The sequence below is a fragment of the Aquarana catesbeiana genome, linkage group LG07 (genome assembly GCF_042186555.1).
Source record: "Aquarana catesbeiana isolate 2022-GZ linkage group LG07, ASM4218655v1, whole genome shotgun sequence".
Taxonomy (NCBI): Eukaryota; Metazoa; Chordata; class Amphibia; order Anura; family Ranidae; genus Aquarana; species Aquarana catesbeiana.
The window spans coordinates 69,872,814-69,887,760 of NC_133330.1; the positions used below are offsets into that span (position 1 = coordinate 69,872,814).

At 41.6% G+C, this 14,947-nt stretch overlaps 1 protein-coding gene across 1 annotated transcript in view; it reads left to right on the forward strand.

Moving 5' to 3' along the window:
• Positions 1-14,025, forward strand: part of DCP1A (decapping mRNA 1A) — a 147,768-nt gene extending 133,743 nt beyond the window's left edge. Inside the window, exons 7-10 of the mRNA XM_073592308.1 lie at positions 1-56; positions 2,297-2,362; positions 5,590-5,796; positions 9,962-14,025. The exon at positions 1-56 is cut by the window's left edge and continues 637 nt beyond it. Of these exons, the coding sequence (XP_073448409.1) occupies positions 1-56; positions 2,297-2,362; positions 5,590-5,796; positions 9,962-10,042 (410 nt within the window). The 3' untranslated portion in view covers positions 10,043-14,025. The remainder of the gene's footprint in view (positions 57-2,296; positions 2,363-5,589; positions 5,797-9,961) is intronic.
• The last annotated feature ends 922 nt before the right edge of the window (positions 14,026-14,947 follow it).

The window sequence follows — 14,947 nt, forward strand, 5'->3', positions numbered from 1 at the left end:
AGGAAAATTCCCTGAAAGCATTGTCATCTGGACCTCTGTTGATACCTTCACTTCAGGTACTTTTTGTTGTCTTTCTCTATAGCTTATGAAAATGATGCACATGGAAAATGTGAAATAACTAGCAGCAGTCCTATAGATTGCTATAATAACATTGTCTACACTTGCTCCATCAATGAAAGTGAACTAAGGTTTGTGTGGTGCTAGCTATGGCATTCTGGTAGGACGTTTACATAAAATTAGGACAGACTGGGTTATTAAAGCGGAGGTCCACCCACCGCTGCAAAAATTAAAAGCCAGCAGCTACACATACTGCAGCTGCTGGCTTTTAATAATAGAACACTTACCTGTCCTGGAGTCCAGCAATGTCGGTACCGGAGCCGATTTTTCCATCAGCTGTCGGGTGCTGCCGCTGCCATTGCGGGTAAGGTAACCCAGCAGTGTAGCCTTTCAGCTTCATGCTGGGAAGCCTACTGCACATGCGTGAGGCTTCGCTCCTCTCTCCTAGTGACCCGACGGCAGGGGGAGGAGGAGGAAGCCCGGGCAGTGATGTCAACACCGTGGCTGTGGCGCTCGGAAGTGGAAGCAGGATACCTGTCAAAGACAGGTATCTGCTCCCCCCTCTCCACTGAAAGGTGCCAACTGTGGCACCGGATGAAGGGAGGAGACAAATGTGGTGGAACTCCGCTTCAAGCCGGTTTTGAGATTTTTAGTGCCAAGAAGCGTTTAAAGTACAACTAAAGACAAAACCTTTTTTTAGTTTTTGTATAGAGTGGAGAGGGATTGGAACACCTGTCAGCTTTTATTACAGTCCATTCCCCCATTAGGGAGATTGACTCTTTCTATTAGCCATGTTTATCATTATCATTGGAAGTGAAAGTAAAAGTAAATCCCAAATTTTGGGCTGTCCCCAGAAGAGTAATAGAGGGGAAATCTTCCAGTGGGGACACTAGTTCTGGTAACCTGGGGTTCCCCAAGGAATTTCCTTAATTTGCAGGGATTTCCTCTCACTTCTTGTTTTGGTTATGGGACAGGAAGTGAAGAGAACAATCAGATGTTCCACAGGCATAGACCTTGAAAAAACATTTTTGCAATTCTCAAATTTTCCTGTAACACTTGAGTTTTCTTTCAGTCCAGTGCTGTGTCCAGCTGCAAGTCTCCATTCTCTTCCTGGTCTCGTGAGCTTTGCTGATAGCAGCAGGAGCCATTGGCTCCTGCTGCTGTTAATAAAATCCAGTGAGGAGTGAGTGGGGGCAGGGCTGCTCTGCTGCACTGTGTGTGTTTGTCTGGACACAGAGTCCATCTCGGGAGCGAGCCTGCACGTCTGCTTCCATAGAAAGCAGCTTTCTGTGGAGACAAACACTGAAGAGGAGGACCCCAGAAGAGGAGGTTTTTTTAAGGCGATCTGTGCAATACCTTTGCACAGAGCAGGTAAGTGTACAATGTTTATCATTTATAAAGAGAAAAAAAAATACTTGGCAATCACTTTATTGCAGGGAGTCAGAGCAGCATCCTGATCATGACTGCTGTGATTGGCTTTCACAGCAGTCATTTGATCAGGAGCCTGTTCTACTGGTTCTCGATCAGAAGCTGTGACTGAGAGCGGACTGTGACAGCACAGTCAGTGCTTTGGGAGTGCAATTTCCACACACAACCTCAGACTTCCATATACGCACATATTATTTGGATCTACTTGAACTTGGATCACAATAATGGCGGTTGTAAGAGAACTGACAATCGCCGCCATCATCATCATCACTATATTTCTTTGGAAATCTGACCAAAAAAAGACACGTTTTCTCCCTTCCTTCCTTAGCATATGTATAATATAATGTCTGTTTTGTTTAGTGGATTATCTTATAGACAGGTTTACTTGCCTTACTCCACAGTCCCACAGCAGCCAGCATTCGATCCCCCACTCTCCAGCATTAAAATGTGGCCAAGTCCTCTACATCATCATCATGTACAATGTAGGACCAGTGGTAGCTGCTGGTTCTCCATTGTGTATGATGAAGCAATGACAGGACCGTTGGAGACTAGCATTAAAAGCAGCTTCAGGGGGGCTGGTCCTCACAACCTGAACTGTCCGAAAAAAAACTGCAGTACTGTACATATTCTATCTGATAAATCCTCACCTGCGAAAATGAGCATTGTATTCTGCAAGCGCAAAGTTCTGCTTCAAATAAGACATTTAACCGTGTTCATAAGCCACAAGTCAAGTTACTGCTTGTCATGAATGATTCAGGTATACACCGCATAGTCCTTTATCATCTCACTTTATCTTTTTGTTTTTCTATAGAATGCTCATGAAAAGAGGGAACCTGAACAATTTGCCCAGCCTTTGGGTGTATCTAAGGTGGTAGCTGTAAGTAATGTATTCAAACTGATAACAAAGCTTGAGCATTGGCACTGATGCCAACTGTTCTGCATGCTGCTGGCAAGCATTGAACATTGGCTTTGTAATGAAAAAGAGATAACATTGAGCCTACAGGGAATAATCAGCTCTATAAATGCAGAGCCACAGTCCAGGAATAGAAGAACGGCTCGTACAGATATAGACAATGATCTGTTTTTCTGATATTTCAGTGTGAAGTTCTCGCTTCAACAAAATATATTTTTTATTCTGTATTTCCCTTGATGGATGGTTGTTAATCTTAGAAGATGAAAAATTACTTTTACTTCCTTCTAGTCAAACATCAGTTGAGTGTCTTAATATACAGAAGCAGCTTTTTAAATACCGGTATTTATGAAATCCTATTTGGTGAGCAGCTTCTTCATGTTGATTTAACCCTTTCTTGTTTCTTAGGCTGGGCATACATTAGTAGAATTTTGTATAAAAAATTTTATTTTAGGAACGTTTTTTGATTTTTTTTTTTTTTTTAAATGGTTGGTTTGTTTGCTTTTGACCAGTGATGAAAAAGTTTGAAGTATGATGCAGATTTTTTTTCTTCAACTAAAGAAATTTTAACTTTTTGTTCAGAAAAAAAATACACAAAAAAAATCATACATATTGTAATCTATTTAACCACTTCAGCCCCGGAAGATTTTACCCACTAAGGCCCTTTTCACACTGGGGCGGTGGGGGCGTCGGCGGTACAACAGCGCTATTTTTAGCGCTGCTGTACCGTCCTTGTAGCTGTATTCGGCCGCTAGCGGTGCGGTTTTAACCCCCGCTGGCGGCCGAAAAAGGGTTAAAATCACTCAAACAGCACGGCTATAGCGGCGGTATTGCCGCGGTATAGCCGCGCTGTCCCATTGATTTCAATGGGCAGGAGCGGTTTAGGAGCGGTGAATACACCGCTCCTTCACCGCTCCAAAGAAGCGGTTTGCAGGACTTTTTTCACCATCCTGCCAGCGCACCGCTTCAGTGTGAAAGCCCTCGGGCTTTCACACTGAACAAACAGCGGAGGCTGTTTAGGGGCGGCTTGCAGGCGGTATTTTTAGCGCAATACCGCCTGCAAACCGCCTCAGTGTGAAAGGGGCCTTAATGACCAGAGCTTTTTTTGCGATACGGCACTGCGTCGCTATAACTGACCATTGCATGGTCGTGTGATGCTGTACCCAAACAAAACTGACGTCCTTTTTTTCCCCACAAATAGAGCTTTCTTTTGGTGGTATTTGATCACCTCTGCGGTTTTTATTTTATATGCTATAAACAAAAAAATACCCGACAATTTTGAAAAAAAAAAAAAAAGCAAAATTTTTTTTACTTTTTACTATAATAAATATCCCCCAAAAATATATAAAAAAAAAAACAAATTTCTTCCTCAGTTTAGGCCGGCATGTATTCTTCTACATATTTTTGGTAAACAAAAACGCAATAAGTGTATATTGATTGGTTTGCGCAAAAGTTATAGCGTCTACAAAATAGGGGATTGATTTTTGGCCTTTTTACCATATATTTTTTTTTTTTTTATTAGTAATGGTGGTGATCTGCGATTGTTATCAGGACTGTGACACTTTGCTGGCGGACTGATCGGACACTTTTGACACTATTTTGGGACCATTGACATTTATACAGTGATCAGAGCTAAAAATAGCCACTGATTACTGTTTAAATGTCACTGGCAGGGAAGGGGTTTAACACTAGGGGGCAATCAAGGGGTTAAGTGCGTTCCCTCAGGGTGTTCTAACTGTAGGGGGAATGGGCTACCACTGACATGACAGAGATCACTGTTCCCGATGACAGGGAACAGAAAATCTGTCATGTTACTAGGCAGAACAGGAATATGCATTTCCCCATTCTGCCTCTCCTCGCCAACATCGCAGGCCGCCGGCGGACAGAGTCCTCAGGACCCGCGGGCAAACTCTCGCAGCGCGCGCTCTCTATCTTGCTTTTGCAGACTGACGTACAGGTACTTCAGTTTGCGCAGGAGTGCCATTCTGCTGACGTATTATGGCGTGAGCCGGTCGGCAAGCGGTTAATACGTCTAAGGGCTCATTCAGATGGCAGATTAGTGTTGTCCTCCCTGCAGAGCCACTGGCAGAGGCTCTGCGTTCGGATCCATGCCCCCGCTCTTGCCCACATGTTAAATTTGACATGCAATTGTGTCTGTATCATTGCGTGTGCATCAATTTCTATGGGCTACCTTCGTGCACACATGTAGGCAGGTGCAGTCTATTTTATCCACTGTAGGTGGTGCTCAACCACAGCAGCATTGCAATTGGAGGACAAGTCAAGGGGAACATGGTTCCTCTAAGGTTTCCTGAGTCACCGGGGAGCTATCCGAATGGATCCTGCCACCCCATGTGATTTTGGCAGCCATCTTGGGTCAGGCCGAGCCTATTTAAGGCCCTGGCTCCCAGGCTTGGCAAGCATTTCACTGTGGGTAGTGTAGGGGACAGGAACAGTGATTAGCGGTAGGAAGATGTTTCAGATGCCTAGGGAAAGGATAAGCACACGCCATCCTTCTTGGAAACCTCCCCATTTGGGTGCGGACCGGCCAGGCCGCATTCCAGGCCGCTGTTGGCACATCCGAGACCTGCTCTGCTACACACTGCTGTTGCTTTCCCAATCGGCGCCTTCCCACCGGGCTTGTTGTGAATTACTAAACGTTAACATTATAACAAGTTCTGTTCTCTGCAACTGGACTCTTGAGTGTTTACTGCCGCTGCACTTCCCCCCCACACACACATACAACTGCCAGCGGCTCTGCACAGAGGATGGAACTAATCAGTTGTCAGAATGAGACCTAAGCTTTTATTTAAAAAGCAGGTCTGGATGAAATTTTAAGGGCATTTGAATAAAATTGTTTGACTCAGTGATGGCAAGAAAAAACTTTGTTAGAATGTTTAAATGAAAATTGTGGTAGAAATGTTCGTACAAAATTCTACTAGTGTATGGCCAGCTTTAGGATCCTTATTCCTTCCTACACTATCTGCAATATTGGTAAAGGACGTGAGGGGGAGGTGGTTGTTGTAGTGAAAAACCAAATTCTTTTTCTATTGATGAGCTGGAAAAGATACTGGTGGTGTTTCATTTTACTTGCTTTTGGCTCTTACAAAATGTGCGTTACAAATTCATATTTTCTCACACGTGTTTTTTAGCCATTTTTATTTAAAATATTATATTTATCTATCTTTTGTTTTTAGGCTCCCCAGTATGCTGCACATACAGGTACTGAAGCCACATCTGTCCTGTGGTCTCCCAGTGTATTCCAGCAACCACCTCCTAAGCACACTGGTCAGGCAGATCGGACAGGGACTCCACCCCTGATGCATCACAGTGTAGACCGCACGAGACCCGGCCCTGCCCTTAGCCGTGCTCAGCTCCAGGAAACCCTTCTACACCTTCTGAAGGTAAAACAGGACTTGTGTAAAGCCAAACCTTTTCTAGTTTTTGATAGAGTAGGGATGGTTAAGAACACCTGTCAACTTTTTGTATTGCTGTGTGCTAGTTAGATTTACCCTCTCCAGTTGTCCTGGTATCATCATCACCAGAACAGAAACTGATGGGAAATGCAATCCATAATGGCACCAGAACAAGTAGTGAGGGCAAATTTCACAGTAGGTACACCTGTTTTAAAATGTTAATTTTACTCTATTTTTTTTTTTTTTTTTTTTAAAGATATGTTTATTGAGTTTCATAGAACCCCCCCCCCCCCCCCCCCCCGAACACTCTAAGCTGTTTCCCAGTGCTTCACAAAACATATCTGAATAGTATTTAGATGATACACCAAAATATTGTGAGTCAGATGAAACAGTAGATCATAATACAAAGTATGGAGTTACATTCAGTGACTCTGGAGTAACAGAGGCAAGAGTAAGTGGGTTAGAAAGCCAGCGGTCCCAAACAGCATCAAATAAATGGGGCTTCTTCCGAAGCTCATAAGTGATTTTATAAAGTGGGAGGCTATTGTTAATTAACTGTAGCCACATGGATATAGTAGGGACAGTGACACCCTTCCATGTGAGTAGGATGACCTTTCTAGCATAAAAGTATATTATGCGCAATAAGCGCTTCTCATATTTGGAGACTGGCAGGTTCCCGAAAATACAGAGGAGACAGTTTTTAGGATGGGAAATATTGGGCAAGCCCAGGGTCGAGGAGATGAAAATGTTGACCTCTGACCAAAAGGCCTGAAGGACTGGGCAGGTCCAAAGGCAGTGGAGGAAGCCAGCCATTTCTCTGCAACCTCTAAAGCAAAAAGCATCCATTTTATGTACATGTACAGGGGTAAAGTGACTGATGGAACAGTTTAAGTTGGATAACCCTATTCTTAGAGGAGATGACAGTGGGATTTGTATGTCCCTTCAAATGCTGACCATTCCGGGTCTGTAATGTGGAGGTTGAGTGATAACCATTTCTGTTGAGCCACCAAATACTTATCATTTGTGTTACTTATAAGAGCAGAATAATATAAGGAGATCAATTCAGTGGTGTAAGAGCTACGTAGTAGTTTTTCAAAGGGAGTGACTTCTGAAGAGTTGGAAAAGGATCCAAATTTGGCTCTGATAGCATGGCAGAGTTGGTAATAAAAAATAAATAAATTAGCTGGGAGTTCAAAGTCTTGATCGAACAACTGATCGAAGGATTTGAGACCCAGTGGGGTATGTGTGTGTGTGTGTATGTATATGTATATATATATATATATATATATATATATATATATATATATATATATATATATATATATATATATATATATATATATATATATATATATATATATATATATATATGACACAAACATTTAATACCTTTGGAGGACCACCACTGTGCATCTGCAATAGTGTTGAGTTCCGGTAGGGAAGGATTCAACCATGGGAGAGTTAGGCGAGGTAAATTTTCCTCACTTTGAAGAGATTTCCTCCCACTTCTGGTTGCATTTCCAGAACGGGAAGTAAAGTGAAATCTCCACAAAAGGACTGAGAATATTGTGAACATTTGCAAAACCAGAGTTTCAAATTTTCATGCCAAACCATCAACAGATCCATAACCTAGGCTGCTAAAATAATATGCAAATTTTGACTTTAATTTCACATTTTTGAACCTGGCTTCACAATTTCACCTCTACATCCTGAGCTCTTCTATTGGTCCCTGACCCTGCCTCATAAACAATCCTGGCTTATGCTCCTGTTTGGAGACAGTATTTAAAAAAGAAAGGTGTGTGTGTGTTCTAAGATAGGAGCAAACAAAAATCCGTGATGTAGGCAATTGACATGGTGAGTATTAAATGTCTTCTCTGCAGGGTAACCTCATTTTGAAAGCAAGATGCAAAGGACATATAATTCACCAATCTAGTGTAGGCATTACTTTATTTATTTTGAGAGTGCGGAGCCTAACAGACGAGAGAAGGTAGATTTTGTTCACACAGTTCCCTGATATTTTCCCTGATTATCTTTAGCACACTATTATTATCCTATTCTTGTGACGACTGTTTTAAATAGTTTGTTTCCGATTATGTGTATATTGATTTCTGGATTCTAGAATTGTATAAGAGCATGAGAGTTAGTAGCTCATTAGTGCTGGTTCCTAGATTAAAACTTAATCGCTACTGCACCTTTTTTAAAGTGTTTCTAAATTAAACATTTTTTTCCCTTTAAAGTGGTTGTAAAGGTAAAAGGTTTTTTTACCTTAATGCATTATCTGAATTAAGGTAAAAAAACCTTTTATGTGCAGTTCCAGTTGCCCCTAAATACTCACCTGAGCCTGATTTCAGTCCAGCGCTATGCACATCTGCAGCAGCTCTTCTCTCCTCTCTCATAGGCTAGGCTGAGAGCAGTGGAAGCCATTGGCTCCTGTTGCTGTCAATCAAAACCTGTCAGCAGAGAGCCGGGGGGTGGGGCGGAGTCGGGCTGTGCATCTGAATAGATGCAAAAACACCCCAGCTTAGGATCAAGCACGTACGAATCTCCCCATAGGTAGTGGCTTCCTATGGGGGCACTTGGCGGGGGGAACGATGGCGGAGTACCCAAAAATAGGAGGACCAGGGCTGCTCTGTGCATAACCATTACACAGAGCAGGTAAGTATGATATGCGTTTTATTTTAACACACACACACACACACACCACCTTCTGCTGTAAGGCAAATCCTGTGAGAAGGGTGCGGGAGCATGGCCGAGCTGTGCTGTGTGTCTCTCTATGGATGCTGCTACTGCAGACACTACACTTTGCATAGTGTAACTGCCAATCCCAGCATTCCAGACACATTTAGCACTAACCCCTTCTGCTGAACATGAAATTGGGGATTACTGGACTGGATAACAGGGGAACATCTGAGTCACAGATAAGTGATCTTATACTATCCCCTTGTGAGTGCTTTTGATCGTTGATTTTCCTCTTGATTTAAACCAGCAGCAGAGTATTGTACCGTGTTAGCCATCAACAAAAGTAGAAATTCGGATTTAAATGGTGTGTGAACTGGTATCCAAACTTTTGTCTTGAATTAAATGAATTGCTACATTATATAACCGTACACTTATTGAACTTTGTATTTTGCTTTTACATTAATGGTGGTGGTTCTCTTGGCCGTTTTTTGTAGAGACCTGCATGTTGTGTGTTTGGCCCTAAACTGACTAATTGCAGCAATACTATCCTAAAATGATCACATTGAAGATGTCAAGTAATAAAAACTTTGATACTTGTTTACAGTGTGCCCATGTGACTTGTGGCAAAAATACGTGCTGTAAAACAAAATGATCCAGAATTCTAATAGATATAGAGACTGATTTATTATAATGTAGGGGTCAACCGATTTATCGGTGTGGCTGATATCATCTTTTTTGGAAGAATCTATCGGTAACAAACTTACCGATATTGCTTCAAGTGGTTGTACCGGGGTGATGCCTGCATCTGCAGGTATCACCCAGGTACCATTATTTAGAGCGGACATTTGGTTTCCTTTTAATATCAACTGATGCGGCTCAGCAGCCTCTTGGCTGTTATCACAAGTAGTGACAGGGGACGTCCCCCGCCTTTCCGCCGCTCAGCCGGGTCTCCCATCCCACTGGGAAGCCCGAGCGACCAGCTGGCACGTCCACCGGCTGGCCAGAGACCTGGACAAAGCCGATTGCTTTGTTCGTGTCTCGGATTTAGTAACCCGAAAGCAATGTCATGACATCACTTTCGGATTATTCTCATCCTAAAGGTGCCAGTTTTTAAAAATAGAAAGTAATCAAAAATGCTGATCCTGCCGTGTTAAATACTTTAAAGTGCAGTGGCGCGGTTTTTGGTCTTTTAGACCTCAGATCCCTCTATAAAGAGTACCTGTCACTGCCTATTACCGTCACAAAGGATATTTACATTCCTTGTGACAGCAATAAAAGTGATGATAAAAAATGTAAAAGGACAGTATAAAAACAATTAAATCTACAGAATATCGGCACCTGATATTGGCTATGGGCCTTAAAGGCAGCTGAAAAATTGGTATCGGTCGACCCCCTACTATAGTGGTTTGCTTGTGGTATGTTGAGATGCTGTAGTGTGATTTACTAATATGCTTCTATTTTATTTTTGCTCTAGAATGACTCCAGCTTTCTCAATACAGTTCACAAAGCTTATTTACAAGTGCTTACCAAAAGTATGGACAATGTCAAACTATAAGCTAAGAAAGCAATGGTAACTCCATGTTCACGACAACCCTACAACCAAAACAATACAAATCATCTGGTGAAAGAAGGATCATTTGATATATATGTTTATTATGTCAATTTGCATGGACTGGCTTTCCTACTGGCTTTAATATAAGCAGTTCCTGTAATCTGCAGATTTATAGATTATCTCATACTTGCACTACATGGCCAGTTTAGAAATACTGGAGCAAAAACAGTACAGCTGCTACTACATCTACCATTCCTATTCCATGTTACATTTTTGTAGATCAGGTTAGAAAATTAATTCTAACACCTGACTGGTTACAACAAGGAACAATTTTATTTAGACATCAGTTTTATACATCAGTCCCAGTATAAAATTAATTTGTGTTCTTTTTCTTTTTCTTTTTATATGAAATTCACCAAAAATTTCAGTTATATAGTGCCAGATGACCTTAGTAGCACAGAGTTTTACAGATCCTTCTTTCTTTTTTTTTTTTTTTTTTTTTTTATATAAACTCTTTAACAGACTTTTAGACAAATCTACAAATGGGAAGGGAAATTTATTTTAACAGGCATGGTCCAGTAAGAAATATGAAAAAAAGCATTAAGGTTAAATAACTGACAGACATACTGGAGCACAAAAAAAAATAACTTCCATTAGTAAGTAAACCTGTGGCTGTAGCAAACGGTTAAAATCTGAAGGCTTATTATTGTTTCTGTATAAGATCAACCAGTTTTGGGGGATCCTTGGGTGATCTTTAGAGAAGTAGACCCAATATACAAGCACCTGTAGCTACCCACTTCAATAGGAACAGTTGGTTTAAATGTTTGTTAGAGCCACGGCTACACTTTATTTGGGATAGAGTGAGCAAGAATTAGAACCCCTACCAATTTTATGTCTCACTTATGTCATTTTGAGGGAGATTTAAGCCCCTTGAACACAGCTGTACGTTGGCTGTACAGCGCCTGTATAATTGTGTACAGCAGTCTATTGAGATGAATTAGAAGATGTGGCTGTACATGGTTATGTGTTGAGGGTTGTGAAAAGCATGCACATGGACGTATACTCTAAACGCACACTATGTATTTGAAGCATAAGTCTGTGTCAGCGCTTTGCGCAACCTCTGACGCATAACCACGTACCGCCTTGATCTTCTAACTTATTTTAGTGGAAGGCTGTATGCCGCAGCAGCAGGTCCCAGGGAAGTGATTATGCATGGCCATGTGCATGAAGCCTTACCATTACTTCCTGTCCCTGAGACAAAGTGTCACCAAGGGAAAGTGGCCAAGAGGGCTGTAGTCAAAATTAAAAACACTAAATAAAATCTGGACTAAAGAGGAAAAAATTACATCTAATTTGCTCTTTATTTCTCTGTGTCCAACTAAAGATCCTGCCTCACTTCCTTTCTGGGTGGTGTTAGGCTTTGGGGAGAAACCTCCACAAGGAGCCATCTGATGGCAATAAATACTTGATGCAGATTCAGATCTTTCCCTATCTTATCAAAGGGAAAAAAAAGTTTTGTTTGGAGTTAAAGGAAACCTTTTCTTTTTTTTTTCTTTTAGGAATCTCCCTTATTCTGTTCTTAAAATCCCAAACCATCATATTTTTATAAAAGGCTTGATTTTTTCCCCCTCGCTTTAAAGTAACTTGATTTTAAAAATTTTAATTATTGGCTTTAAAATGATTCTATATTTCAGCCAGATTGCAACTGCAGATTTAAGAAAAAAAAGAGAATCTAGTTGATTTGGGTAGCACCTTTTAGTTCTATGTCCCTTCGCTGTCTTAGTAGCCTTACATATAGCACAGTTCAATAGTGCTGTTAAGCTGTGTATTAGGAGCATAACATGCAGTCACCCTACTCAGATACCTGCTATAAATGCAGCACTAGTTATTGTGGTAACAGTCGCTGGATGAGCTATCCTATGGACTATTGATTATTTAACATTTCACCATTTGACAACCAACGATCAGCTAAAAATGAAAGAATCAATTTGCTCCCTGGTGGATCACTGGAATTTGATCTTGAAGTACATTATCATCCTGGCAGCTGGACTGCTTGCTGCTCATTTCCTTTTTTGGTGCTTTTGCCAATAAGTCACATAATTATGGCAGTGAAGGAGGCGCAATATTCAATTTTTTCACATAGTGTTGCCCTGAATGGGAAATGTAACAGCGTCCCTTTGAAAGGGTCAGCCAACCAAAAATAGATGTTTTAGGTGTAACCTGCAAGGATTAGGTCACCATCTGGCTTTAGATTTCTTGAAGACTCCATCAGTGGCCAACATTGTTTTGTCTACTGGGAAGTGTTGGTGGTTTCCATCCTTGCCTAAGCATTCCCATTTCTCATTAATAATTCTCCGTAATAATATATTACAGATTGATCAAGGAGAGCCAGATCTGGTCATGGCCGTAGAAGGTGTGCAGAGACATGAAAACAGTAGTTCCTGAGAAACATGATAAACACAAGGGCTTTGTTTCTCCAGGAGAAATGTATGCCTATTGAAAAATGAGTTTTGGGTGGATTGACCTTTAAAGTTGCACTAAATGAAATTAACCATATTTGTGTCCCATGGCAAGCTTGTCCAAACACAATACAAGTTCTGTCTCTATGCAGTCCAATTACAACTGTGCACAGATCCTTGTTGAATCTATCAGTGTTTAATGAGCAAAGAACTGTTTGGTACAGTAAACTATATCCATCTGCATATTAGAAGGAACATTATAATGAATGATCATTTCTGATTTGGTTCCTGATGTTTACTGTTTGGTTGGTCTCTATTTTATTTTATTAGGTAGGTCAATTTAAAGAAAACTCCAGGCAAACAACTGAATGCACAGTTTAGGCATATACAGTATATGTGAACTGTCTTACCTGCCAAAGATTTGTAATTCGGTTTAGCCAATCTTGTTATACAGACACTGCTGCCAGACAGCATTAGAAGGTTCTGGACCCCCACTGCAGTTATGCAGGAGTGTTTGGTCCAGGACATACCCTCAGTATGCTTAATGGACAGTGAAGAAGCAGTCACAATGATGAGTGATCACTTTATGCTTTCCAATCAGTACACTTCCAGTGTTCTATTAAGACCACTGTGCTGCTGATTGACTTCTAGTGCTGGCCCTCTCTCTAGAAGAGTGAAGCCTGATGTTCAAGAGATTAAAGAAGGCTGACATTAAATATGCATACAAGTAGTAGTCACATGTATTAATACTTTATTATACTTTTTTTGGTATTGAATACCTGTGTTTTTAGTAGCTGCCTGGAGTTTAGCTTTAATAAGCGAATAGTCAACTGTTAAATGCACCTCCTGCTTATATGTCCCAAAATGTGTTGCTGTACCCAGGGACATCTGCAGTATTTCAGCCAGAGCTACCTGAAGTTGGTGATCTGTTGAAATAGTCTATGGTTCAATTTTTTTGTAAATAATGCACTATAAGGCCCTATACACACTGGGCGTTTATCCGGAGCTGGACAATGTACTAAGTACTATTAATGCTTATGGCAGTATGGGCACAGGGATGAATGCCCTCAATGCAAGAAGTCTGCGTTATGGGCATATGCCCCTGGCTACATACTACCCCAAACCTTAGTAGCACATTGTGCACCATCCAGCCACAGCAGCTGTGAGCCTCTCATAGACTGTTACAGGCTGCCGACAGCAGGGCTGTACTGTGCACCTGTAGCCTCTGCCCGCACCTAAATGCCCAGGGCCTAAAATGAGCTGTTGCTATACCAAAGTATTATACGCAAAGAATTTGGCAGAAAATATAAATGTTAACAGCACAGTCTGTCTAAAATATGGTAAGCAAGCAATATTTAATTATTATTTCTTGTGTCCGTAAAAAGCCAAATTCTTATTTTTATGTTAATGAAACTTATTTTAAGTGCCATGTTGATATTGCGTCAAAATTTGAAATTTTAGTTTTTGTGTACATTTGTGTGTAAATAAAAAGGCACATTTGGTTGGGAAATGGTGAAGTGTTTGAGTATCATTTATTTACTAAAGCCTTGGAGGACTAAAGGCATATTCCACCTTTTTATAAAAACATTAGGAAATGCACCCATAATGAACAAATATGCCTTTATTAAATTTTTTGATTGGAGCCTGCAACGCATTGCATCCATGATCAGTGCATCATGGGTACAATGTTCAGGCTCCTGCTGACTATTGCCCCAGCCCCAGGTCTGGTTTTTGAACTGGAGGAAGTAGACAGTGGACTAGAAGTGCGGTCATATCACAACAGCATGTGCGCTTCTTTGTGAACTATAAATCCCTCTGTTGCAGTGGCAGATGAGGCTTATGCTGAGCTTTTTTTCCGTTCACCCCACTTAGGAGCTCACGAGTAGGTCTCTGTACTAACTATAGCCTAGTACACACAGTGTGTAGTGCAGCCGGTTCGGCCGGCTTCTGCCGATTGGGCATGACCAAAAATGTCTGCCCAGTGGCTCCAGATCAGCACTCTCAGCCAATGGCTGAGAGTGCTGACCGGCGTGTTCTGGGGGGGGGGGATAGCACAACAGGGGAGATCGCTGTACTAACATTGCATGGTTAGTACAACGACTCCTCTGGAGCTGTCAGTTTTTTTTTTTTTCCATTCACCCATGCTGATTTCCCTGCTGAGCTATTGTGTTCTCATGGAGGAACTGCACTCTCCGCCACAACACACTGGTCAGAGCTTGCAGTCATTGGCTGCAAGCACTGATCGGATGCCGATAGGCAAATGTTTTTCTGGCATGCCCCTTCTATAGAAGCCGGACAGGCTGCCGTACACACAGGCTGAATGTTGGACGGTTTCTGTTGAACCGGCTTCGGCCTGTGTGTACCAGGCATTATAGTCTCCGTTCACAGGTCTGTGAATGGATGATGCACCTCTGTGGGCCCTATTCAAATACATGATGCTGCGGGAAAA